At 37.3% G+C, this 26,171-nt stretch overlaps 1 protein-coding gene and 1 pseudogene across 1 annotated transcript in view; both read left to right on the top strand.

Annotated features, from left to right (window-relative positions):
* The window catches only part of COL4A5 (collagen type IV alpha 5 chain), a 351,509-nt gene extending 327,659 nt beyond the window's left edge, over positions 1 to 23,850 (top strand). The window contains exons 48-51 of the mRNA XM_077145842.1: positions 19,277 to 19,454; positions 21,253 to 21,367; positions 21,677 to 21,849; positions 22,661 to 23,850. Coding sequence (XP_077001957.1) covers positions 19,277 to 19,454; positions 21,253 to 21,367; positions 21,677 to 21,849; positions 22,661 to 22,742 — 548 coding nt within the window. The 3' untranslated portion in view covers positions 22,743 to 23,850. The remainder of the gene's footprint in view (positions 1 to 19,276; positions 19,455 to 21,252; positions 21,368 to 21,676; positions 21,850 to 22,660) is intronic.
* On the top strand, positions 16,313 to 17,480 carry LOC143670932 (SWI/SNF-related matrix-associated actin-dependent regulator of chromatin subfamily E member 1 pseudogene; annotated as a pseudogene).
* Positions 23,851 to 26,171: the final 2,321 nt, after the last annotated feature.

The following is a 26,171-nucleotide window of genomic DNA, read 5'->3' as shown; positions in this document are numbered from 1 at the left end:
TCAGGATTTTCAACCTTTAGTATCATATCATCGGCACACAGAGTTTTACTTCTTCCTTTCCAATTTGGATGCCTTTTATTTCTTTTTCTCGTCTAATTGTTCTGGCTAGACCTTTTGGCACAGTGTTGAATAACAATGGTGACAGTGGACATCCTTGTCTTGTTCCTGATCTTAGGATGAAAGATCAGTCTTTCCCCATTGAGGATGATGTTGGCAGTGGGTTTTTCAAATATGTCCTTTATCATGTTCAGTAAGTTCCCTTCTATTCCTATCCTTTGAAGGGTTTTCATCAAGAAAGGATGTTGAATTTTGTCAAATGCCTTTTCTGCATCAATCGAAATGATCATGTGATTTTTCAACTTTGATTTATTGATATGGTGTTTTATATTAACTGATTTTCTTATGTTGAACCATCCTTGCCTACCTGGAATAAATCCCACCTGGTCATGATGTATAATTGTTTTAATATGTTGCTGGATTCGATTTGCAAGTATTTTGTTGAGGATTTTTACATCTATATTCATTAGAGAGATTGGTCTGCAATTTTCTTTTCTTGTAGTATCTTTGTCTGGCTTTGTTATGAGGGTGATGTTAGCTTCATAGAATGAGTTAGGTAGCTTTCCCTCCTCTTCAATTTTTTTGAGGAGTTTGAGCAGGATTGGTATAAATTCTTGCTTGAATGCTTGGTAGAATTCACATGTGAAGCCATCTGGTCCTGGACTTTTCTTTTTTGGGAGCTTCTTAATGACTGTTTCAATCTCTTTTCCTGTCATTGGTTTGTGGAGGTCATCTTTTTCTTCTCAAGTCAATGTTGTTTGTTCATGCCTTTCTAGGAAGTGGTCCATTTCATCTGCATTGTCTAGTTTATTAGCGTATAGTTGCTCATGGTAGCCTCTCATTAGCTCCTTTATTTCTGCAGGGTCAGTGGTTATGTCTCCTCTTTCATTTATTTGCATCCTCTCTCTTTTTCTTTTTGTCAACATAGCAAGGTGTCCATCAATTTTATTGATTTTCTCAAAGATCCAACTTCTGGTTTTGTTGATTTTCTTGGTTGTTTTCACGTTCTCAGTTTCATTTATTTTTGCTCCAATCTTTGCTATTTCTTTCCTTTTGTTTGCTTTGGGGTGAGTTTGCTGTTCTTTTTCTAGTTCTTCCATTTGAACAGTTAATTCCTTGATTTTTGCCATTTTTTCTTTTTTATTATCGGCATTTAAGACAATAAATTTCCCTCTTAGCATTGCCTTTGTTGCTGCCCATAAATTTTAATATGTTTTCATTTTCATTTGCCTCAAGATATTTGCTGGTTTCTTTTGTAGTTTCTTCCTTGACCCACTGGTTGTTTAACAGTGTTTTGTTTAGCCTCCATATATTTGTGTATTTTCTGGCCTTTGCCTGTTATTGATTTCCAACTTCATTCCATGAAAGTGTTTTGTATGATTTTAATCTTTTTAAATTTATTGAGACTTGCTTTGTGACCCAACAGATGGTCGATCCTTAAGAATTATCCATGAGCACTTGAGAAAAATGTGTATTCTGTTGTTGTGGGGTATAATGTTCTATAAATGACTGTTAAGTCTAGTTCAGTTATTGTATATTGTATAATAAGTTCTCTGTTTATTGCTCCTCTGTCTAGATATTCTATCCATTGATGAGAGCAGGGAATTGAAGTCTCCAACTATTATGGTAGAGGTGTCTATTTCTCTTTTTAGTGTTGTCGGTGTTTATCTCATGTATTTTGGAGCACTCTGGCTCACTGCATAAATATATATGATTGTTATGTCTTCTTGTTGCACTGTTCCTTTTATTAATACATAGTGTCCTTCTTTGTCTCTTTTAACTGTTTTACGTTTGAATTCTAATTTGTCAGATATTAGTATAGCTACTCCTGCTCTTTTCTGATTGTTGTTTGCATGTAATATCTTCCTGGCTATTTACTAGCTGCTCTCGAGGATGAACTAAATTCCATACCTCACGAAGCCACTATCCTGCCCCATGGCCCTCCTCTTATGATTTTTTTTTATTTCTTCAGGATCCATGGTAACAACCCCCTCTCTTTTCTGGCTTGTTTGTGTCCTCTCTTTTGTTTTCTTTCTCAGCCTAGCTAGGTGTCCATCAATATTATTGATTTTCTCAAATAACCAACTTTTGGTTTTATTGATTCTTTCTGTTGTTTTTTTCTATTCTCCAGTTCATTTACTTCTGCTTTAATCTTTGTTATTTCTCTTCTTCTATTTGCTTTGGGGTTGGTTTGCGGTTCTTTTTGTAGTTCCTCCAGGTGAACAGCTAAGACCTGAATTTTTGTTATTTCTTCTTTTTCAATACATGCATTTAGGACAATAAATTTCCCCCTCAACATTGCCTTTGCCTCATCCCATAAGTTCTGATATGTTGTATTCTCATTTTTATTTGTCTCCAGATATTTACCTATTTTCTCTTTTAATTTCTTCTTTGACACTGAATTTGTGAAACCTGGTTCTTTTGTGATTTTTGAATTCCCGGTTCATGCTGTTATGATCAGAGGAAGTACTTCGAATAATTTCAGTCATTTCAAATTCATTAAGACCTAATTTGTGTCCCAGCATATGATCTGTGCTGGAGAATATTCCATGAGCACTAGAGAAGAATGCATATCCTGTTTTGTGCTGTAACAATCTGTGTCTGTTAGCTCTAATTCATTTATCACACTGTTTATGTTCTCTATTTCCTTATTGGTACTCTGTCTGGTTGTACTTTCTATAGAGGAAAGTGGTGTATTAAAGTCTCCCGTTATTATTTTTGAAACATCTATTGCCCCCTTGAGTTTTGCTAGTGTTTGCCTCATGTAATTTGCTCCTTGATTGGGAGCATAAACATTTATGATTGATATTTTTCCTTGGTGAATTGTCCCTTTTTATTAATATGTAGCATCCTTCCTTGTCTTTTATGACATCTTTACATTTAAAGTCTATTTTGTCTAATATTAGTATGGCTACTCCTGCTTTCTTTTGGTTGCAGCTTACATGGAACAACTTCTGTTCTTTCACTTTCAATTTATTTGTATCCTTGGGTCTAAGATGAGACTCTTGCTACAGGATATAGACAAATCATATTTTTTACTCCATTTTGCCAATTTGTAATCTTTTAATTAGTGAGTATATTCTGTTAACTTTACAGTTATTACTCTAACGGCAGTTCTTTTTCAACTATTTTTATTGAGATATCTTTGTTCTAGTTTGCTAGTTGCCAGAATGCAACACACCAGAGACAGATTGGCTTTTAATAAAAGGGGATTTATTTTTGTTAGTTCTTCAGAGGAAAGGCAGCTAACTTTCATCTGAGGTTCTTTCTTACGTGGGAAGGCACAAGATGGTCTTTGCTGGCCTTCTCTCCAGGCCTCTGGGTTCCAACAACTTTCCCAAGGGTGATTTCTTTCTGCATCTCTGAAGACCTGGGCTGAGCTGCGAGTGCTGAGATGAGGTATGCCGAGCTGCTTGGGCTGTGCTATGTTTCACTCTCTCATTTAAGCACCAGCCAATTAAGTCAAACGTCATTCATTGCAGCAGGCACGCCTCCTAGCCGACTGCAGATGTAATTAGCAACAGATGAGGTTCACATACCATTGGCTCATGTCCGCAGCAACAGAACTAGGTGCCTTCACCTGGCCAAGTTGACAACTGAATCTAACTACCACAATCTTCATGCACCATATAGTCCCTCCAAAGTATACTATCAGTGGCTCATAATAGCATCACATAGTTTTGTGTCCATCACCATGATCATTCTTAGAATGTGTGCATTACTGCAGAAAATGAAACAAAAAGAAAAAAGAAAAACCTGATACATCCCACACCCTTTAACCCTCCCTGTCTATGATCACTAGTATTACAATCTCCCCAATTTTATTTTACCCCTTATACCCCCTTACTATTTATACTTTGTTTTTTCACTCATCTGTCCATACCCTGGATAAAAGGAGTATCTGCCACAACACTTTCACAATCTCACAGTCACACTGTAAATTTATAGTCATATAACTATCTTCAGGAATCAAGGCTTACTGGAATACAGTTGAAAATTTTCATGTGTTTCCTTCTACCTATTCTAATACACTAAAAACAAAAAATAAATATCATATAATGTATAAGAATAACTTACATAATGTTTCTCAACTTTATTTGAGATCTCTTAGCAACTGAAACTTTATTTTGTCTCATTACCCTCTTCCCCCTTTTGGTCAAGAATGCGTTTTGAAATCCCATGATACTGGGTCCTGACTAATCTCCAGGAGTCCTATCCTACATTGACAGGGAGATTTACACCCCTGGGAGTCATGTACTACATAGCAGGGAGCACAGTGAGTTCACCTGCCAAGTTGGCTTAGAGAGAGAGAAGTCACATCCAAGCAAAAAAAAAGGTTCTCTGGGGTGACTCTTAGGCCTAATTTTAAGTAGGCGTAGCCTATCCTTTGCAGGAATAAGCTTCATATGAACAAACCCATGATCAAGGGCTTGGCCTATTAAGTTGATTGCCCCCAATGCTTGTGAGAATATCAGGAATTCCCCACATGGGGAAGTTTAATATTTTCTCCTTACCTTCCAGTCACTCAAGGCAACTTTGCAAATATTTTTTTGTTCTCTGTTCAAATTACTCTGGGATGTATTAGGGTGTCACACTAACCTGGACAAACCAGTAATATTTCACTCCTTATTAAAGATTCCATGTAATTATGGTGTTTGAATAAACTGACCATACAAGTTAAATTAGATAGCATGCTACCAAAAATATAAATTTTGCACCGAATAAACATCTCTTTCTTTGGTCTCACCCAGAAAGTGAAGTTTTAAAACAGACCATGCCATCCTTTACCCTGTATTCTGATTTGCCCTAGTCCTATCCAGATCAGCTGCATTCATATCTCTAGTAGAAGTCTGATCCCTTTTTAAAATTTTTTACAACGCAATTTTATTGGAATATATTCATACACCATACAATCAATCCAAAGAATACAGTCAATACCTCACAAGTAACATCACATTAGTTGTGCATATATCTCTACGATCTCTATGATCAATTTTAGAACATTTTCATTAATCCAGAAAAAAGCAATAAAAATTAGAAATTCCAAATCCTTCTATAGCCCTTATCCCTCCCTATTATTGACCCCAGCATTGGTGTGGTGTATTTGATACTGTTGAAAGAATATTAAGATATTACTGTTGACTTTAGTCCAAAAATAGAGGTATATTTTTCCCATATACCTGTCTATTACTAACTCCTGTAATAGTGCTGTGTTTTTGTTCTAGTTCATGAAAGAACTTTTTTTATATTTTTCATATTTGTACACTTAAGCATAGTTCCTTGTCCACCACAAGATTCGTTGTGTTATGCATTTCCATGTTCTAACCTCAACCTTTCCTTCTGGTGACATACATGATTCAAAACTTCCCATTTCCACCCTTGTGGTAGTCCTTTTTTTTTATGTTTATTTTTTATTGTGAAGTATAACATATATACAAAACAGCAATAAATTTCCAAGTATATTTCTACAAGTAGTTATGAACAGATTTTAAAGTTTGGTATGGATTACAGTTCAACTATTTTTTGTTTTTTCTTCTAACTGCTCCAAAACACTGGAGACCAACAGAAATATCAATAGAATGATTCAGCAGTCATACTCATTTGTTAAATATTATCTTCTGTTATACTATTCCTTCTCTTTTCTTTCTTTTTTGTGAAAAATAACATATATAGAAAACAGCAATAAATTTCAAAGCCCAATAATTAGTTGTAGAACAGATTTCAGAGTTTGGTATGGGTTACAATTGCACACTTTTTTTTTTGTTTCTAGTTGCTGTAAGGTACTGGAGACTAAAATAAATTTCAGCATAATGATTCAGAACTCATACTCATTTGTTAAACCCGACCTTCTCTGTATACTTCCACCATCGCTGTTGATCTTTCTTACACTCTTTAGAGGTATTTGGGCTATGCCCATTCTAACTTTTTCATGTTGGAAAGGGCTGTCAATAATATGGGGTAGGGGGGTAGGGGGCAGGCCACAGTGGCTCAGCAGGCAGAGTTCTCGCCTGCCATGCCAGAGACCCAGATTTGATTCCTGGTGCCTGCCCATATAAAAAAAAAATAGAGGGTCAAGGGGAAGATCCCCTATTTGTTAACCTCCTAATGGGTCCCTGGTCCAGATAAGTCCGGAAACCTAGCCCAGTCTCTCCAGAACATCGGATAGTTCCATCTCCCTACCCCATATTAGTGACAGACCCTTCCAATATCAAAAATTTAGAATTGCCATAGCCCAAACAATCCCAATGAGAGGGATGGAAAGACCAAAGGTGATGGTGGAATTATACATAGAAGATAGGACTTAACAAATAAATATGAATGCTGAATCATTAAATTGATATCTCTTTAAGTCTCTAGTATTTTAGAGCAGCTAGAAGTAAAAACCTAAAATATTGAAATTGTAACCTATGTCAAAGTCTGAAATATGTTCTACAACTAATTGTGGTGCTGTGCTTGGAAATTTATAGCTTTTTTTGTGTATATGTTACTGTTCATAAAAAAAAGAAGGAAAAAAAGTCGATTGTGATGATAAAAAAGTATTTAAGCCCTCTAGCCTCCTATGTTCTGGAGCAGCTAAAAGGAAAAATATGAGAGGATCATATCATAGCCCATGACAAACTCTGGGATCTAACCTGTAACCACTTTTTGAAGAGTGCTTTGAAAACTATTGCTTTTTTATTTCTTTGCTTTGTATATATGTTATACTATATAATAAAAAAGGTTAAAAATAATAATAAGGGGTAGGGAGACTGAACTAACTGATGTCCTGGAGAGGCTGGGCCCTCTAGGTTTCAAGACTTATCTGTGTCAAGGACCCATCTAGAGGTTGTAGGTTTCTGGAAAGTTACCCTAGTGCATGGAACCTTTGTAGATTCTTATATAATGCCCTAGGTATTCTTTAGGACTGGCAAGAATGGTTTCAGTTTGGGTTTGGCAAGTTATGGCAGGTAGCAATGTCTAACTGAAGCTCGCATAAGAGTGACCTCCAGAGTAGCCTCTTGACTCTATTTGAACTCTCTCAGCCACTGTTACCTTAATTGTTACACAACTTTTCCCCGTTATGGTCAGGATGGCATTGTTGATCCCATGGTTCCAGGGCAAGACTCATCCCTGGAGTCATCTCCCACAGCACCAGGGGGACTTGCATCCCTGAATGTCATGTCCCACGTAGAGGGGAGGGCAATGGTTTCATTGCAGAGTTGGGCTTAGAGAGAGAGAGGCCTCATCTGAGCAATGAAAGAGATCCTCTGGAGGTGACCCTTAGGCATACCTATAGGTAGGCTAAGCTTCTCCACTACATACATATGCTTTATAAGAGCAAGCCTCAAGATCAAGGGCTTAGCCTATTGATTTGGGGGTCCCTAATGTTTGACACAGTACCCAGTATTTCCCTGGTGGTTTCCCTGGTGGTTTCCGCTCTGTGTGGGATCTCAGTTGCCCACCCACTCCAGACTGGTGTGTGCTGTGTTTCAGGTCACTGATGTCCCCAATGCAGTTGTTCCATATAGTTCCTGGCTATTTACTATCTATTCTGGAGGATGAACTAAATACCACACCTCACTATGCCGCATCCTGCCCCACCTCTATAACTCATTTCTAACCCATCTTAATAAAGAAATACATTTCAATAAAGCTTATTTTTATGTGTAAAAATTATCATATTGTAGAATATCTATTTTTGAGTTTTTTGGAATTACACTATTTTATTCATTTTGGTTCAATCTCAAATTGAATTGGTTCAATCTCAAATAGTTAACATGTAAAGCCTTATGATCACATAAGAAGAGGAGCCCAGATTAGACTGTAAGCTTTTAGAGCAGGCATATTAAGTCCAGAGTGGTGATTATTATTTCTGGATTTTGAGAGGCTGTTTTATGTATATATAGTCTGATATTTAGAGATGATAACAAAGCCGAACAGGTTGGGGTTAAAGTAATTCAGAACATAGGGGTAAGTAAGACAGTGTCTATATTTTAGTACCACACATACTCTTTGAGACCAATAGAAGAAAGTTTTATTTGATCTGGAACTGAAATTTTTTTATACTGCATAATCTAATTCAACCTATCTGTATTTAACAATTGAAACACAGGAAGCACAGAATAAGAAAGAGGTCCTTTGATCCTGTATGGATTATTATAATGCCTAGAAACATCCTAGAGTATATTATAATCAAAAAGTATTGGCAAAGTCCCATGAGAGAGGGGAGAAAGAATATGGAACTATTAAACCTTACCATCAGGGAATCCCCTGATACTGTGTCAAACTTTAAGGATACCCAAATCAATAGGCCATGCTGTCAGTCATGAGGCCTACTCTTGTGAAGCTTATGTAGGGGATGGAGAAGCTTAGATTACCTAGAGGTTCTGGAGGACCTCTGTTGTTGCTCAGATGTGGCCTCACACTCTCTAAGCTCAACTCTGCAACTGAAATCATTGTCCTCCCCCCTATATGGGACATGATATCCAGGGGTGAAGTCTCCCTGGCAATGTGGGAAATGACTCCCAGGAATGAATCCAGATCTGGCACCATGGGATCAACAATTCCATCCTGACCGAAAGGAGGAAAAGAAGTGTAATTAATAAAGAACCAGTGGCAGAGAGAGTTCAAATAGAGTGAAGATTTTTTACTCTGGGGGTTGCTGTTATGGAAGCTTCAGGTAGACCTTGCTACCTATCATAACCTGCCAACTCCCAACCAGGACCATTCCAGCCAATCCTAACGAACACTTAGGGCAATATATAAGATTCCATAAGGGGTCCCCACACATGGGACATGACATCCAGGGGTGAAAGTCTGTCTCCCTGGTGATGTGAGACATGACTCCCAGGGATAAATCTAGACCTGGCACCATGGGACCAACAATTCCATCTTGACCAAAAGGGAGAAAAGAAGTATAATAAATAAAGTATCAGTGGCAGAGAGTTCAAATAGAGTCAAGAGGCTACTCTGGAGGTTGCTCTTACACAAGCTTCAGGTAGACCTTACTGCCTGTCATAACCTGCCAACCCCCAACCAGGACCATGCCAGCCAATCCTAAAGAACACCTAGGGCAATATATAAGATTTCACAAGGGTTCCAGGCACTAGAGTCACTTTCCAGATACCTACAACGTCCAGATGGGTCCCTGGTCCAGAGAAGTCCTGAAACCTAGCCCAGCCTCTCCAGAACATCAGATAGTTCCATCTCCTTGCCCCATATTAGTGACAGAAAAAAAATTAGAATTGCCATAGCCCAAACAACACTAAAGAGAGGTATGGAAAGATCAGAGGTGATGGTGGAATTATATAATAGAAGATGGGATGTAACAAGTGAATATGAATGCTGAATCATTAAATTGATATCGCTTTAAGTCTCCAGTATTTTAGAGCAGCTAGAAGTAAAAACCTAAAATTGTGGAATTGTAACCCATGTGAAACTCTGAAATATGTTCTACAGCTTATTGTGGTACTGTGCTTTGAAATTTATTGCTTTTTTGTATATATGTTATTGTCCACACAAAAAGAAGGAAAAGAACATTGATTGTGATGACTAAGAAGTATTTAAGCCCTCTAGCCTCCTATATTCTGGAGCAGCTAAAAGGAAAAATATGAGAGGATCGTTTGGTAGCCCATGACAAGGTCTGGGATCTGTCCTGTAAGTACTTGTTGAAGAATGCTTTGAAAACTATTGCTTTTTTATTTCTTTATGTTGTATATATGTTATGCTTCACAATAAAAATAGTTTTTAAAAAAGCCTTATGATCACATAAAAGAGTTCAAAGTTATTTTGAATTTTTCCTTAAGAGAATATGATATAAAATATATTAGGATAAATGTGAGAGAATGGTAATATAATTTTGATATGCAAAATTAACAATGTATAATCTCTGTGATGATATTAAGAATCACTGATTGCATATATAGAATGGAATGATTTCTAAATGTTGTTAGTTAATTTTTTTTAATAAATAAAAAAAAATTAGCAATGTATAATTTTCAACTGTTAAAGACAAGTTTATGGAGAGGGGGCCAAGATGGCAGCTTAGTAAGGTACGCGCGTCTTAGTTCCTCCTCCAGAGCAACTACGAGGTGACCAGAAACAGTGCAGAACAGCTCCCGGGGCCACGGCAGGGAACGGACACACAGCATACCCCAGCCTGGACTGGCTAGACCGTCTGCAAGACTCCACTGTGCTGAGCTCCCTGAGTGGCGTGCGCTTCCCTGGGCCGCGGCGGCTGGCGGCCAGCGCCCCTCCCTCCCTCCTTCGAGGTCGGCTGAGAGTCTCGGATTGGCGCATTACCCGGGCCCCGGCGGCCGGCGACCGGCGCCCCTCCCCCACAGGTGGCTGCCCGGAGGGAGAGGAGGGAGTTTCCAACAGTGGCAGGGACTGGGTCCAACCAAACACCAATAGTGGCATTAATAAACGAGCCACAACATCTTTTGCTGGTGGGACCCGCAGACAGACAAGCGCCACCTACTGGACAGGATGAAAAAAAACAGAGTCCAGAGACTTCACAGGAAAATCTTTCAATCTGGTGGGTCTCACACTCAGGGAAATCTGATTAAATGTCCAGACACCAGCAAAAAATAACAAATCACACCAGGAAAATTGAAGATATGGCCCAGTCAAAGGAACAAACCAATAGTTCAAATGAGATACAGGAGCTGAGACAACTAATTCTGAATATACGAACAGAAATGGAAAACCTCTTCAAAAACCAAATCAATAAATTGAGGGAGGACTGAAGAAGGCAAGGGATGAACAAAAAGAAGAAATGGAAAGTCTGAAAAAACAAATCACAGAACTTATGGGAATGAAAGATACAGTAGAAGAGATGAAAAAAACAATGGAAACCTACATGGTAGATTTCAAGAGACAGAGGTTAGAATTAGTGAACTGGAGGATGGAACATCTGAAATCCAAAAAGAAACAGAAACTATAGGGAAAACAATGGAAAAATTTAAGCAGGGGAACAGGGAACTGAATGATAATATGAAGCGCACAAATATACGTGTGGTGGGTGTCCCAGAACGAGAAGAGAAGGGAAAAGGAGGAGAAAAACTAATGGAAGAAATTATCACTGAAAATATCCCAACTCTTATGAAAGACCTAAAATTACAGATCCAAGAAGTGCAGTACACCCCAAAGAAAATAGATCCAAATACGCGTTCTGCAAGACACTTACTAGTTAGAATGTCAGAGGTCAAAGAGAAAGAGAGGATCTTGAAAGCAGCAAGAGAAAAACAATCCATCACATACAAGGGAAACCCAATAAGACTATGTGTAGATTTCTCAGCAGAAACCATGGAGGCAAGAAGACAGTGGGATGATATATTTAAATTACTAAAAGAGAAAAACTGCCAACCAAGAATTCTATATCCAGCAAAATTGTCCTTCAAAAATGAGGGAGAAATTAAAACATTCTCAGACAAAAAGTCACTGAGAGAATTTGTGACCAAGAGACCAGCTCTGCAAGAAATACTAAAGGGAGCAATAGAGTCAGATACGAAAAGACAGAAGAGAGAGGTGTGGAGAAGAGTGTAGAAAGAAGGAAAATCAGATATGATATATATAATACAAAAGGCAAAATGGTAGAGGAAAGTATTACCCAAACAGTAATAACACTAAATGTTAATGGACTGAATTCCCCAATCAAAAGACATAGACTGGCAGAATGGATTAAAAAACAGGATCCTTCTATATGCTGTCTACAGGAAACACATCTTAGACCCAAAGATAAACATAGGTTGAAAGTGAAAGGTTGGAAAAAGATATTTCATGCAAATAACAACCAGAAAAGAGCAGTTGGATATACTAATATCCAACAAATTAGACTTCAAATGTAAAACAGTTAAAAGAGACAAAGAAGGATACTATCTACTAATAAAAGAAACAATTAAACAAGAAAACATAACAATTATAAATATTTATGCACGAAATCAGAATGCCCCAAAATACGTGAGGAATACACTGCAATCACTGAAAAGGGAAATAGACACATCTACCATAATAGTTGGAGACTTCAATTCGCCACTCTCATCAATGGACAGAACATCTAGACAGAGGATCAATAAAGAAACAGAGAATTTGAATATTACAATAAATGAGCTAGACTTAACAGACATTTATAGGACATTACACCCCACAACAGCAGGATACACCTTTTTCTCAAGTGCTCATGGATCATTCTCAAAGATAGACCATATGCTGGGTCACAAAGCAAGTCTCAACAAATTTAAAAAGATTGAAATCATACACAACACTTTCTTAGATCATAAAGGAATGAAATTGGAAATCAACAATAGGCAGTGTGCCAGAAAATTCACAAATACGTGGAGGCTCAACAACACACTCTTAAACAACCAGTGAGTCAAGGAAGAAATTACAAGAGAAATCATAAATACCTCGAGGCAAATGAAAATGAAAACACAACATATCAAAACCTATGGGATACAGCAAAGGCAGTGCTAAGAGAGAAATTTATTGCCCTAAATGCCTATATCAGAAAAGAAGAAAGGGCAAAAATTCGGGAATTAACTGTTCACTTGGAAGAACTGGAGAAAGAACTGCAAACTAACTCCAAAGCAAGCAAAAGGAAAGAAATAACAAAGATTAGAGCAGAAATAAATGAAATTGAGAACATGAAAACAATAGAGAAAATCAATAAGACCAGAAGTTGGTTCTATGAGAAAAACAACAAGATTGATGGGCCCTTAGCAAGATTGACAAAAAGAAGAAGAGAGAGGATGCAAATAAATGGGATCAGAAATGGAAGAGGAGACATAACCACTGACCTCATAGAAATAAAGGAGGTAATAACAGGATACTATGAACAACTCTATGCTAATAAATACAACAATGTAGATGAAATGGACAACTTTCTAGGAAGGCATGAACAACCAACTTTGACTCAAGAAGAAATAGATGACCTCAACAAACCAATCACAGGTAAAGAAATTGAATCAGTCATTCAAAAGCTTCCCAAAAAGAAAAGTCCAGGACCAGACGGCTTCACATGTGAATTCTACCAAACATTTCAGAAAGAATTAGTACCAACCCTGCTCAAACTCTTCAAAAAAATTGAAGGGGAGGGAAAGCTACCTAGTTCATTCTATGAAGCCAACATCACCCTCATCCCAAAACCACGCAAAGATATTACGAAAAAAGAAAACTACAGACCAATCTCTCTAATGAATATAGATGCAAAAATCCTCAACAAAATTCTAGCAAATCAAATCCAGCAACACATTAAAAGAATTATACGTCATGACCAAGTAGGATTCATCCCAGGTATGCAAGGATGGTTCAACATAAGAAAATCAATTAAGGTAATACACCATATCAACAAATCAAAGCAGAAAAATCACATGATCATCTCAATTGATGCAGAGAAGGCATTCGACAAGATTCAACATCCTTTCCTGTTGAAAACACTTCAAAGGATAGGAATACAAGGGAACCTCCTTAAAATGATAGGGAGAATATATGAAAAACCCACAGCTAATATCATCCTCAATGGGGAAAAATTGAAAACTTTCCCCCTAAGATCAGGAACAAGACAAGGATGTCCATTATCACCACTGTTATTCAACATCGTGTTGGAGGTTCTACCCAGAGCAATTAGACAAGAAAAAGAAATACAAGGCATCAAAATTGGAAAGGAAGAAGTAAAACTATCACTGTTTGCAGATGATATGATACTATACATCGAAAACCCTGAAAAATCCACAAGAAAACTACTAGAGCTAATAAATGAGTACAGCAAAGTAGCAGGTTACAAGTACAACATTCAAAAATCTGTAGCATTTCTATACACTAGCAATGAGCAAGCTGAGGGGGAAATCAAGAAACAAATTCCATTTACAAATGCAACTAAAAGAATAAAATACTTAGGAATAAATTTAACTAAAGAGACAAAAGACATATCCAAAGAAAACTAAAAAAAACTGTTAAAAGAAATCACAGAAGACCTAAATAGATGGAAGGGCATACCGTGTTCATGGATTGGAAGACTAAATATAGTTAAGATGTCAATCCTACCTAAATTGATTTAGAGATTCAACGCAATACCAATCAAAATCCCAACAACTTATTTTTCAGAAATAGAAAAACCAATAAGCAAATTTATCTGGAAGGGCAGGGTGCCCCGAATTGCTAAAAGTATCTTGAGGAAAAAAAACGAAGCTGGAGGTCTCACGCTGCCAGACTTTAAGGCATATTCTGAAGCCACAGTGGTCAAAACAGCATGGTACTGGCATAAAGATAGATATATCGACCAATAGAATCGAATAGAGTGCTCAGATATAGACCCTCTCATCTATGGACATTTGATCTTTGATAAGGCAGTCAAGCCAACTCACCTGGGACAGAACAGTCTCTTCAATAATGGTGCCTAGAGAACTGGATATCCATATGCAAAAGAATGAAAGAGGACCTGTATCTCACACCCTATACAAAAGTTAACTCAAAATGGATCAAAGATCTAAACATTAGGTCTAAGACCATAAAACAGTTAGAGGAAAATGTAGGGAGATATCTTATGAAACTTAGAATTGGAGGCGGTTTTATGGACCTTAAACCTAAAGCAAGAGCACTGAAGAAAGAAAGAAATAAATGGGAACTCCTCAAAATTAAACACTTTTGTTGCTCAAAGAACTTCATCAAGAAAGTAGAAAGACAGCCTACACAATGGGAGACAATATTTGGAAACGACATATCAGATAAAGGTCTGGTATCCAGAATTTATAAAGAGATTGTTCAACTCAACAACAAAAAGACAGCCAATCCAATTACAAAATGGGAAAAAGACTTGAACAGACACCTCTCAGAAGAGGAAATACAAATGGCCAAAAGGCACATGAAGAGATGCTCAATGTCCCTGGCCATTAGAGAAATGCAAATCAAAACCACAATGAGATATCATCTCACACCCACCAGAATGGTCATTATCAGCAAAACAAAAAATGACAAGTGCTGGAGAGGATGTGGAGAAAGAGGCACACTTATCCACTGTTGGTGGGAATGTCAAATGGTGCAACCACTGTGGAAGGCAGTTTGGCGGTTCCTCAAAAAGCTGAATATAGAATTGCCATACGACCCAGCAATACCATTGCTAGGTATCTACTCAAAGGACTTAAGGGCAAAGACACAAACGGACATTTGCACACCAATGTTTATAGCAGCATTATTTACAATTGCAAAGAGATGGAAACAGCCAAAATGTCCATCAAAAGACGAGTGGCTAAGCAAACTGTGGTATATACATACGATGGAATGTTATGCAGCTTTAAAACAGAATAAACTTATGAAGCATGTAATAACATGGATGGACCTAGAGAACATTATGCTGAGTGAGACTGGCCAAAAACTAAAGCACAAATACTGTATGGTCCCACTGATGTGAACCGACATTAGAGAATAAACTTGGAATATGTCATTGGTAACAGAGACCATCAGGAGTTAGAAATAGGGTAAGATAATGGGTAATTGGAGCTGAAGGGATACAGGCTGTGCAATAGGACTGAATACAAAAACTCAAAAATGGACAGCACAATACTACCTAATTGTAACATAATTATGTTAAAACACTGAATGAAGCTGCATCTGAGGTATAGTTTTTTTTTCTTTTTTTTTCTTTTTTTCTCTCTATTATCGTTTTATTTCTTTTTCTGTTGTCTTTCTATTTCTTTTTCTAAATCGATGCAAATGTACTAAGAAACGATGAATATGCATCTATGTGATGATATTAAGAATTACTGATTGTATATGTAGAATGGAATGATTTCTAAATGTTGTGTTAGTTAATTTTTTTAATAATAAAAAAAGACAAGTTTATGTATTTTTTTTAATTGCTGTTAGATTTCAAATCATTTTATTAGATGCATTTTAAAGAGTGACGTGAAAGTTTGGTTTTGACTATCATTATTTTAAAAACAGCAGAAATGACAACTGGCAAGATACGAATGTGATTTGCAAAATCCCAGACCCAGTGTTACAAGTAGAGACTAGAAGGATGGGTTTGGAGCTGAGCAACAATAACAAATAATTTAGCCATAGGCGCAGTATCAATTTATATTTCTGATGAAAAGTTTTAGATGTCAAGTTAAAAATATAGGGTGGACAGGTGGTTCAGTGGTAGAGTGCTCGCCTTTCATGCGGGAGACCTGGGTTTGATTCCTGGACCATGCACCCCCCCAAAAAATATATATATGAGGGCCTTCTGCCTACAGTGTCTCAATTCATTCTTAAGGAACTGAGAGCTTCATCTCCCAAAATGTCAGAAAAACCACCTTATGCTCCACCTCCATCCTCATCTCCTGCAACACAAATACCTAGCACATCAGGGTTTGTGGATCATGGCATGTCTGGTGTTATGATTCCAAACCCCAAAAGCCACCAGATAAGCTGCTGATGCCCTACATGAGATACAGCAGAAAGGTCTGAGACCAAGTAAAGGCTTCCAATCCTGACTTAAAATTGTGGAAAATTGGCAAGATTATTGGTGGCATGTGGTGAGATCTCATTGATGAAGAGAAACAAGAGTATTAAATGAATATGAAGCAGAAAAGATAGAGTTTAATGAATCTATGAAGGCTTATCCTAATTCCCCCACATACCTTGCTTACATAAATGCACAAAATCATGTAGACACTGCTTTAGAGGAAGAAATTCAACAGCGAGAGTCTTGCATGGAGAAAGGAGACTCTTACATGGACATTTAGCCTACTGAAGATCCAGATGATTATAATGTTTTTTTCAGTGAAGTAATCACCATCTCATCAATGAAATCCTTAGCAAGAGTATGGTGCTAAGTTGCCACAACAGTTAGAATGCAGGTCCTCAAACAACGGGTCCAGTCCTTAATGGTTCATCAGCAAAAACTAGAAGCTGACCTTCTTCAAATAGAGGAGCAACACCAGGAAAAGAAGAGGAAATTCCTGGAAAGCACAGATTCATTTAACAATGAACTTAAAAGGTAGTGCAATTTGAAGGTAGAAGTGGATATGGAGAAAATTGCAGTTGAAATTGCACAGGCAAAGGAACAGGCCTGCAAAAGGCAGGAGTAAAAGGAGAAAGAGGCAGCATAACAAGCTGAGTGCAGTTAGAGCAGTATTGTTCCCGAAGGAGAGCAAGCCACTAATAAAATTGAGGAAAAGCAAGAAGACGAGAGCATACCGATGGAGCAGAGGAAACACACCTTGAAGAAACTACAGCAGACCAACAGAATAATGAAGAAGGTACATCTACTGAGAACAAGGAGCATGGGCAGGAGGGGGCTAACAGCATGGTAGAGGAAGGAACCAGTGATAGCAACACTGGCTCAGAGAGCAGCAGTGGAAGAGCCACCAACAGATCCCATACCAGAAGAGAAGGGAAAAAAAATAATGTTGCCTTGTTTTATATGTTCTAAATACTTTTTTAAACCAAATAATGTTTTTTGAAAAAACAAAATATATGAGGGAGTACATCATTTTAAAATCATTTTTATGTGAATGAATACGAAAAAAGTGCTCGATCATTGGTAGAGATAACCTCTATTGTTCCTGTTAACTCTGAAATTCAGACTAGTACCTTTTCAGTTTCTCCCTCATATCCTTCTCTTAGTCATTTCTTAAGACTTATAAATATAATATGTATACTTATATAAAATAACATATATAAAAAACAAAGAAAGAAAAAAGCAATAATTTTCAAAGCACTCTTCAACAAGTAGTTACAGGACAGATCCTAGAGTTTGTCATGGGCTACCACCATACCATCATCTTCAGATTTTTCCTTCTAGGCTGCTCGAGAATATTGGAGGCTAGAAGGAATGTATATATTTTTTTGTTACCATCTTTTTTTTTCTTTTTTCTGAAAAATAACATATATACAAAGAAGCATAAATTTCAAAGCACAGTGCAACAGTTAGTTGTAGAACAGATTTCAGAGTTTGGTATGGGCTGCAATTCCACAATTTTAGGTTTTTACTTCAAGCCTCTCTAAAATACTGGAGAATAAAAGAAATACCAGGGCATGCCACGATGGTTCAGTAGGCAGAGTTATTGCCTGCCATGCCAAGACCCGGGTTCAATTCCCGGTTCCTGCTCATGCAAAAACAAACAAGCAAACAAACAAAAGAAATATCAATATAATGATTCAACAATCCTACTCATTTTTTAAACCCTACCTTTTCTGTATAACTCCACCATCACCTTTGATCTTTCTCTCTCACTGTTTAGGGGTATTTGGGCTATACACATTCTAATGTTTTCATTTTGGAAGCGGCTGTCAATAATATGGGATAGGGAGATAGAACTGGCTGATATCTGGAGAGGCTGGGCCCTCTAGGTTTCAGGACTTATCTGGTCCAGGGACCCATCTGGAGGTTGTAGGTTTCTGGAAAGTTACCCTGGTGCATGGAACCTTTGTAGAATCTTATCTAATGCCCTAGTTATTCTTTATGATTGGCAGGAATTTTTTATTCTTTATGATTGGCTGAGGTTTGGCAGGTTATGATAGGTAGCAATGTCTAACTGAAACTTGCATAAGAGTGACCTCCAGAGTAGCCTCTTGACTGTTTGAAATCTCTCAGCCACTGATGCCTTATTTGTTATACTTCTTTTCCCCCTTTTTGTCAGGATGGCATTGTTGATCCCATGGTGCCAGGGCTGTACTCATCCCTGGGAGTCGTCTCCCATGCTGCCAGGGAGACTTTCACACCTGGACTCTTAGTAATTTATTTTTATTCCCCTTTTAACTCACTTATTCACCTCAAAACCTGTCCTTTGTTCCTGTGTTAGTTAGCATACTGTTGTCCCTATGCTTAAAGAGATTGCAAGCCCCACAAGATACATACCGGGGGTATCCTGGAAGAAGGGGAGGCAGCCTGGAGTAGGAGATAGTGATATGGTATTGTAAGGACTCATTGTGTGCCCTTTACTTGTCCACAGTAAATTACTAAGAATTCTCCAGTTGAAGACACCATTGTTTATAAGATTCAGCACCAGTTTAAACCAGCTTTAGGGACATATAATGACTTACTACAATAAATATCCACATAAATTGTAAGATATATCATTATTTTAGAAATGTTAAAATATGAATATAGGTGCAGCTTAGAATTGAAGAAATAAAATGTATTATCTAAGCAATATGGACAAATTACTCTTTGCAGAGTTGTTCATTAGTGTTCTAGAAGAAACTAACATATCATTATGAGACAGTCTTTCAAGTTTTTCTCTCCAATTCTCCCTAGGGACGGCTGGCAGCTGCCTTCGTCGCTTCAGTACCATGCCTTTCATGTTCTGCAACATCAATAATGTTTGCAACTTTGCTTCAAGAAATGACTATTCTTACTGGCTCTCTACCCCAGAGCCCATGCCAATGAGCATGGAGCCCCTGAAGGGGCAAAGCATCCAGCCATTCATTAGTCGGTAAGACATTGGTGTAACTTTGGCTTTTACCAGTTCTCAGTTAATTTAGTTATTTAGTAACAAGTCCAGAGCTAATAATATGATGATATTCCTCCCAGATTAGGTAGAACAGAGCTGCCTTTATAATATTCAATTCAGTATTTAGTTTGATTTATAACTTTCAGGAATCTGTTCTTGACCAGGCCCTAGGATTCCTATAGTGTAATATACAAAGAGCTCACAGTCTAGTCATTAAGGAAATACATATATAAATTAATCTAATATAAATCAGTCTTAGGTTGTGTGCTACAGTAGAGCTAAAAATATGCTGTGAAAAACAGTAGGGATAGGGATACTTAATTCCAACTGGAAAAATCTGGAGTCATTGTGTAGAAGAAATGTGTTTTGAACTGGTCTTTGAAGGATTGGAAGGACTTGAGACACAGGCATTAAGTAATAAGGGGCATACTAGGCAGAGAAAATGGGAATGGGTAATAGAAAGACAGGCTTAGGATGTAGTATGCAGAAGTTACATAGGAAGAAAGGATTGGAAAGTTAGTTTGTGCTAAATTTTGAAGGTTAATTGGTTTTGAGTGTCACATTGGAGTTTAGAGTTTATTTGGTATATAATGAGGAGCCTTCCAGTGTCTTTGGGCTACATTCAGGGAAGATTACAAAACCATCAGTATGTAACATGGATTACAGAGAGGATAGTCCTGAGGTAGGGAAACCAGTTAGCTAGAAAAGTACTGCTATAGTCCTGGTATGAGTAGACTAGCACTCTCAGTGGAAGGCATTTGAGGTATCACATTAACAGAAGAGATAATATTTAGTATAATTGATTAGCTATGAAGAGGAGAAACTGATAGATGAGGTTCGGTGCATGAGTAAGTAAAAGGAGGTTGGTACCATTAATAGAGACCTTAGGGTTCAAACCCTACTTTAATTTCATCTCCTATGAATATTGGATATTGCTATTTTCAGTTCGATCGCCCAGGTGATCCAGGATTCTAGTGCTCCTAAAGGATGAATAATTGAAAAGTCATTTTTTTGACATTGAATGTAAACATTAGAGGCCCAGTTTAGTCTCTTAAGTAGCAAATTTATGGTTCTCTTTTTAATACATTTGCCTTAATCCTTTGGGGGTTCATTTTTAATGATATTTGTCAGTCCTACTTCTTGGGAGTAAAAGGTCCCTAAATATATTCCTTATTATGTGAGTAAACTGTGCCAAATTGGCCTCAGTCATATTTCAAAAAGGTCCCTTGTGCTCTTTATTAATGATTTGGTATATAGGGTTGTATTCACTCTTGCCATTTTACATGATTTCAGCCACATCCCCAAGTGCTTGGGTACCTGCCCAACATTGGGCATGTTGTACTTCTCCAGATATGGCCGAATGGTTAACGAATGTCCCTTGGACCAGAATAATGGGTGGGAATTGAGAATATATCTGTTTCTTTTCTGTTCCAGATTACCAGACATACACTAAGCCAAACTTTAACAGGAAATATGACATTGACTATAGCAAGTATGATTATAAACTTAGGGAAAAAATGGAAAATGAAGAGGCTCTAAGCAGTGGTTTTGAAGTTTCTTTTAAAAAAAGCTTATAGTTTTAATTTATAACTTTATTATGTATATTGGCAGACAGGGCTTAAGCAAAAGCAATTTTCAAAGTGCATTTTTCTCCTCCTTTTCTGAACACTGAAGACATTTTAGTAAGCCTCTGTACCAGGAAGGCTTCTAAAGAAGAGGGACTGCTATTTCCCATGTATCCACCCTATACATTATGTTCTTCCTCCTTTTCCTTTACCAGATGTGCAGTTTGTGAAGCTCCAGCCGTGGTGATTGCAGTTCACAGTCAGACCATCCAGATTCCCCGTTGTCCTCAGGGATGGGATTCTTTATGGATTGGCTATTCCTTCATGATGGTATGAAACATTCTTTCTTGCCTTTGTCATCATAACTAACTATCCATTATATCTATATTTCTCCCCAGTATGAGTAAAACCTACCATTTGTATAATAAGCTTGAACCTCAAATAACATCTGTCCACACACTATGATCTCCTTGCACACTTTCTCGAACATATTTTCATAATCTGCCTATTGGCTTTACTGACTCATTCCTTGATGTAGATTTGAATTTTTAGACAAACTCAGCACACATCTTTTGGGTATTCACTACAATATTGTGATAGATGGGCATTGTGACAAATTTTTTCCTGTTTTTTTTCTAGCACACAAGTGCAGGGGCAGAGGGCTCAGGTCAAGCCCTGGCATCACCAGGTTCCTGTTTAGAAGAGTTTCGTTCAGCTCCCTTCATTGAATGTCATGGGCGGGGTACCTGCAATTACTATGCCAATTCCTACAGCTTTTGGCTGGCAACTGTAGATGTGTCAGACATGTTCAGGTAAAGTGCTCAAGGCTTCGGTTCAGGTCCTAAGCTTCCTTCAGAGGTGCTAGGGAAGAGAAGCAATTCATGGATGATTTACACTTAACAAATATGAATAATGTGTTGGATAATGTCCTTTATTCCTGCTTTTTCTCCTCATATACCAACTCAGGTCAGAAACCAAATATTAGCTAGATATTCAAATAGCTTTGTAGTAATCTTCAATAGCAAACAGAGAGAGGTATGGGACGGTCATATGACATGTACAATAGCAAGTTAGCAACTGTTCACCTAGATTGAGCTCACCCTAGGAATCAATGCTTCAGTCTGTGTTCATTCCCCCAGCCCAGTGGTCTCCTTTCTCAGAATGTTTTTAGGGCTCTCATTCAAGTGTTTGAATGAGTAAGACCACATATCTACATGTATCTCAGGATACTATAATCTACTTACTTTTTTTTTTTCAGTTTAAATGTGTTTTTATTTGTTGCTTCTTTGGAATTAACGTTACTTCATATTTTTCTTATCCCTTATCACAGATACCCCTCATTCTAGGAATATTAGAAAAATGTGGAGGAGGGGAGGGAAGGGGGAGAGAAAAATAGGCAAAGATAAGAGTGGTGGAGAGAGGAGTCACAAAAGTGCCTGTTACCATTAGTGGCTCTCAGGCCATATCAGTCACTGCATTAGATCACACTGCTTCAGAGAAAGCCATTAAATCATGAGGAGAGCTACTAAACAAAGAGAGAATGTTTGGATATTAATTTTAACTGATAATAGAAGTGAAACATCAGAAACGGCAAATCTGATTGTCTTGGATCTTATTTCCCAGCAAGCCTCAGTCAGAAACGCTGAAGGCCGGAGACTTGAGGACACGTATTAGCCGATGTCAAGTGTGTATGAAGAGGACATAACATTTTGAAGAATTCCTTTTATTTTTAAAATGTGATATATATATACATATATATATATATTTCCCGGGATGCACTGTCTCACTCTCCCCAACTTTTACCACTGCTACCACCAATGGTGCTACTACTCTCTGTGACCAAGAGAACATGCTGAATGGTAACCATGAAGATCAGATGTACATCAGCAATGTGCCAGAGCAAGGTCTCATTTATTTTTGCATCCAGAATGACTTTCTCCAAGGACTATAAGATGAAGATTATATATTATACCCAGTAACTATAATGGCACGTTAAAATTCAATTAAGGGAAGAATCACACCGAGTAAAATAAAAGACTGCAGTTTGAGGGAAGACTTACTTTCATGGTGCTAATAATGCTACTGTATCCCAGGTTTTTAATATAAAAGTGTTAAGCTTATTTTTGCTGTGTAAGTAAAGAATGTGTATATTGTGTAAACAGAATTATAGCTCAACATCTTGAGTCATTTAAATGTGATCTGGCATTAATCACTCTTCACGGAGAACATTAAAAAGCCTAGAATATAGACAGCAAGATTTTATATCCATGTTTATCGAAGTGGGAGAATATACCCTTGCATCATGTTACTATTGAGAGTAAATTTATTTTGAGTTTTGTCCCTAAGTTCTTATTTCATTTTTTTAAAAAATAAATCATTTTAAGTCATTTTATTCAGAATGTTAAATGTTCATGTTATACCAAACTATAATGTCTATGGAGCAATTTCTCTTTTGCTATATTCTCCAAGATACTGTTAAGACCACATGCCCCCGTTTTAATGTTTCTTGCATCTTATATTTGTTCATCCCTGTCTGGGCAGATTTCCCAAAACCATTTTGTAAAACAAAAATATACAAGCAACTTTGATGATTCTTTTCCCTGTGCTTTTTATGTAAGACTCATTCTCTTGCAGCCTGTGCTTATAGAAGAAAACACTTGGTTAATCGTCTCTCTTCAATTACAAAAAGCCAATTGCTGTTTCTTACTCTTCTTTACTTTAAACATTTTACTATAGTCATAGCATATCTTATTTTCTTAGCTGTCATCTTCTCACTTAATGTCTTTTGACCCACCAATTTCAATTTAATTAAAGATACCATGTTATAAAGACGGGTTGTTGTGTCTATGTATTTGCATATCTCTTTGTGTGTACAACCTGTTCATTTGCAGATGGGGTACACATCTGCACATCAACAAGTAATCCCTTCTCAGAGAATCATTTAGAGCAAATTCAAACAAAAAGAAGTTTTACAGACTTTGATTACTCTGACAGTTAATGGAGAATATATAGTAAAGTAAACATTTTCCAGTGAAGAAAATATCCCATTGGAAGGAATTTTTGAGCTAATAAATTTATGACAGATTGTGTTGATGGTTGATAAAAGAAGCAGAATTAGTTTCTATTTGGGGAAGAATTCATTAATAATGTTTAAAGCAGATTAGTGAGTTAATTTTCCTAATGATTAAGAATGAACAATCGTAGCTCTCTAAAGTAGTCCACAGCTTGCTAAAAGAGGCATTAAGAGCTTCTATAATAAAATTTTTGTTACAGCCAAAACACAGAACAAATGAAGCTATTTTGAGAATTTACACCTTAATATGAACCCATGCAGAATCTGAAGTTTAGTGTGTACAGTGATAAAATTAGGGTCCAGACAATGGTAACTATCTAAAATGATAGTATATATTTCAAGGCTAGTGAGTTGCAGATTTTAGTTTTTTTATTTTTCCATGTAGCCATGTGCATGAAAACATTAATGTGTAATTGTAACTGAAAACACCAAATTACATCCCATAGATTTTTCTACATAATGTGCTAAATGTTGGTTTATTAGTTGTCAGTGAATCTTTCTCTCACAATTCAGAAATTACTTAAGGACCAAATCCTAATATTCTGTAGCTAAATGAAAGAGTTGATCAACGAAGACTTCTACCTCTAAAGTCCATATGTGAAAGTGTTGTGAAGAAAAGTGGACACTCCCGTTGCTTTTATGGCTTGTTGGCACTCCCTTTGCTTTTATGGCTTGATGGCTTGGTCTGCAATATAATGCCATGTTGATGTCATTCTCATAATTTCCAAGCTTTCAGAGGAGGTTTTACTGGACCCCTCGTACTTGTACAGTGTCTTTTCCAATCCAGCCAAATTCAAAGAACAATTTCTAGGTCTTGTGACCCCAAGTTTCTTTGCTTCAATCAGCATGATTAATTAATTGAAAACTCGCTGGTCATGCCAAACCATCAAAAGTGTATTCATAAATTAATCACAAGAGGGCACTACAGCCTATAAAAATGAATTATCTGTAATGATCTGTGGAGCTCACTGAATATGGTGGTAGTGTTGGGGGGTGGGGGTGTGTGACAAAGTCCTACTCTAGATTCCTAGTTTTAAGCATCATGTTTTCTTTCAATCTCATAAATAGCAAGTTTTTTTTTTTGTATGCTATGTGGTGGGGGTCACATTTCATTCTTTTTCCATGTGAGTATCCTGTTATTGCTGCACCATTTGTTGAATTTTTGTTTGTTTTTCCCTTCTTTTGTTTGCTTGCTTGTTTGTTTTTGGGAAGTGCATGGGGTTGGGAATCGAATCAGGTTTCCCGCATGGCAGGTGAGAATTCTACCGCTGAACTACCCTTGCATACCCAAATAGCAAATATTTTAAGAGGAAGTCCAGTATCCCAATGTCTGCTTCCAGAATGAAGGGACTGCTTTACTCTCAGAGATGCTCTTCAGAATCTGATTAAGTGTTGACTCTGGTAGCACTTCCCCTGCCTCTCGACACAAGTAGCAAAGAGCAATCACTTTTGTTTGGCCAGGAGTTCAGTCGGCTTCTTTGGCAGAGAAGCTCAGTTCTCAGGCTAGACTATAAAAACACCTTCATTCCTAGGCAGCTACAAAATAAACTGAATAATGTCTTTAAATTTTATGTCATTTCCATTTTAGAGCAGCGGTTTCTAGAGTCGATTCAAGGTGCTTGGAAGGATTATATGGGTCAAAATACTCATAAATTGGGACACTGAAAGAAGTCAGATCCAGATAGTCCTGTCTCCTTCCAAGTTCTACATCAGCAAACATTAACTGGCTGTTTATATGTGTAGAGTCCCATACTAGGTGACAATCCAAAATCAACTCAACAGGAAAGATACATATTCACAATAATATATGCTTGGAGAAGAGGTGTGCTATTCCAACTTTGACTACCAAATCATACTAACTCTAGGCCAGATTATGGGGTTTTTGCCCAGAAGTCCTGTACTTTAACACATGAACAGGCAAATGTCACTTTTATATTACCTTAGTTATAAGTAGACAGCATCCCCAACATCTATCCTCATAGGACTATTAATTGTTGACATTATACCAAATTATGCTAGATATCTTCTGTTCTTCCTTCCAGATTCACACTGCATCCTTTG

The sequence above is a fragment of the Tamandua tetradactyla genome, chromosome X (assembly GCF_023851605.1).
Source record: "Tamandua tetradactyla isolate mTamTet1 chromosome X, mTamTet1.pri, whole genome shotgun sequence".
NCBI classification, from domain to species: domain Eukaryota; kingdom Metazoa; phylum Chordata; class Mammalia; order Pilosa; family Myrmecophagidae; genus Tamandua; species Tamandua tetradactyla.
This window is presented reverse-complemented; position numbering and strand designations above follow the sequence as displayed.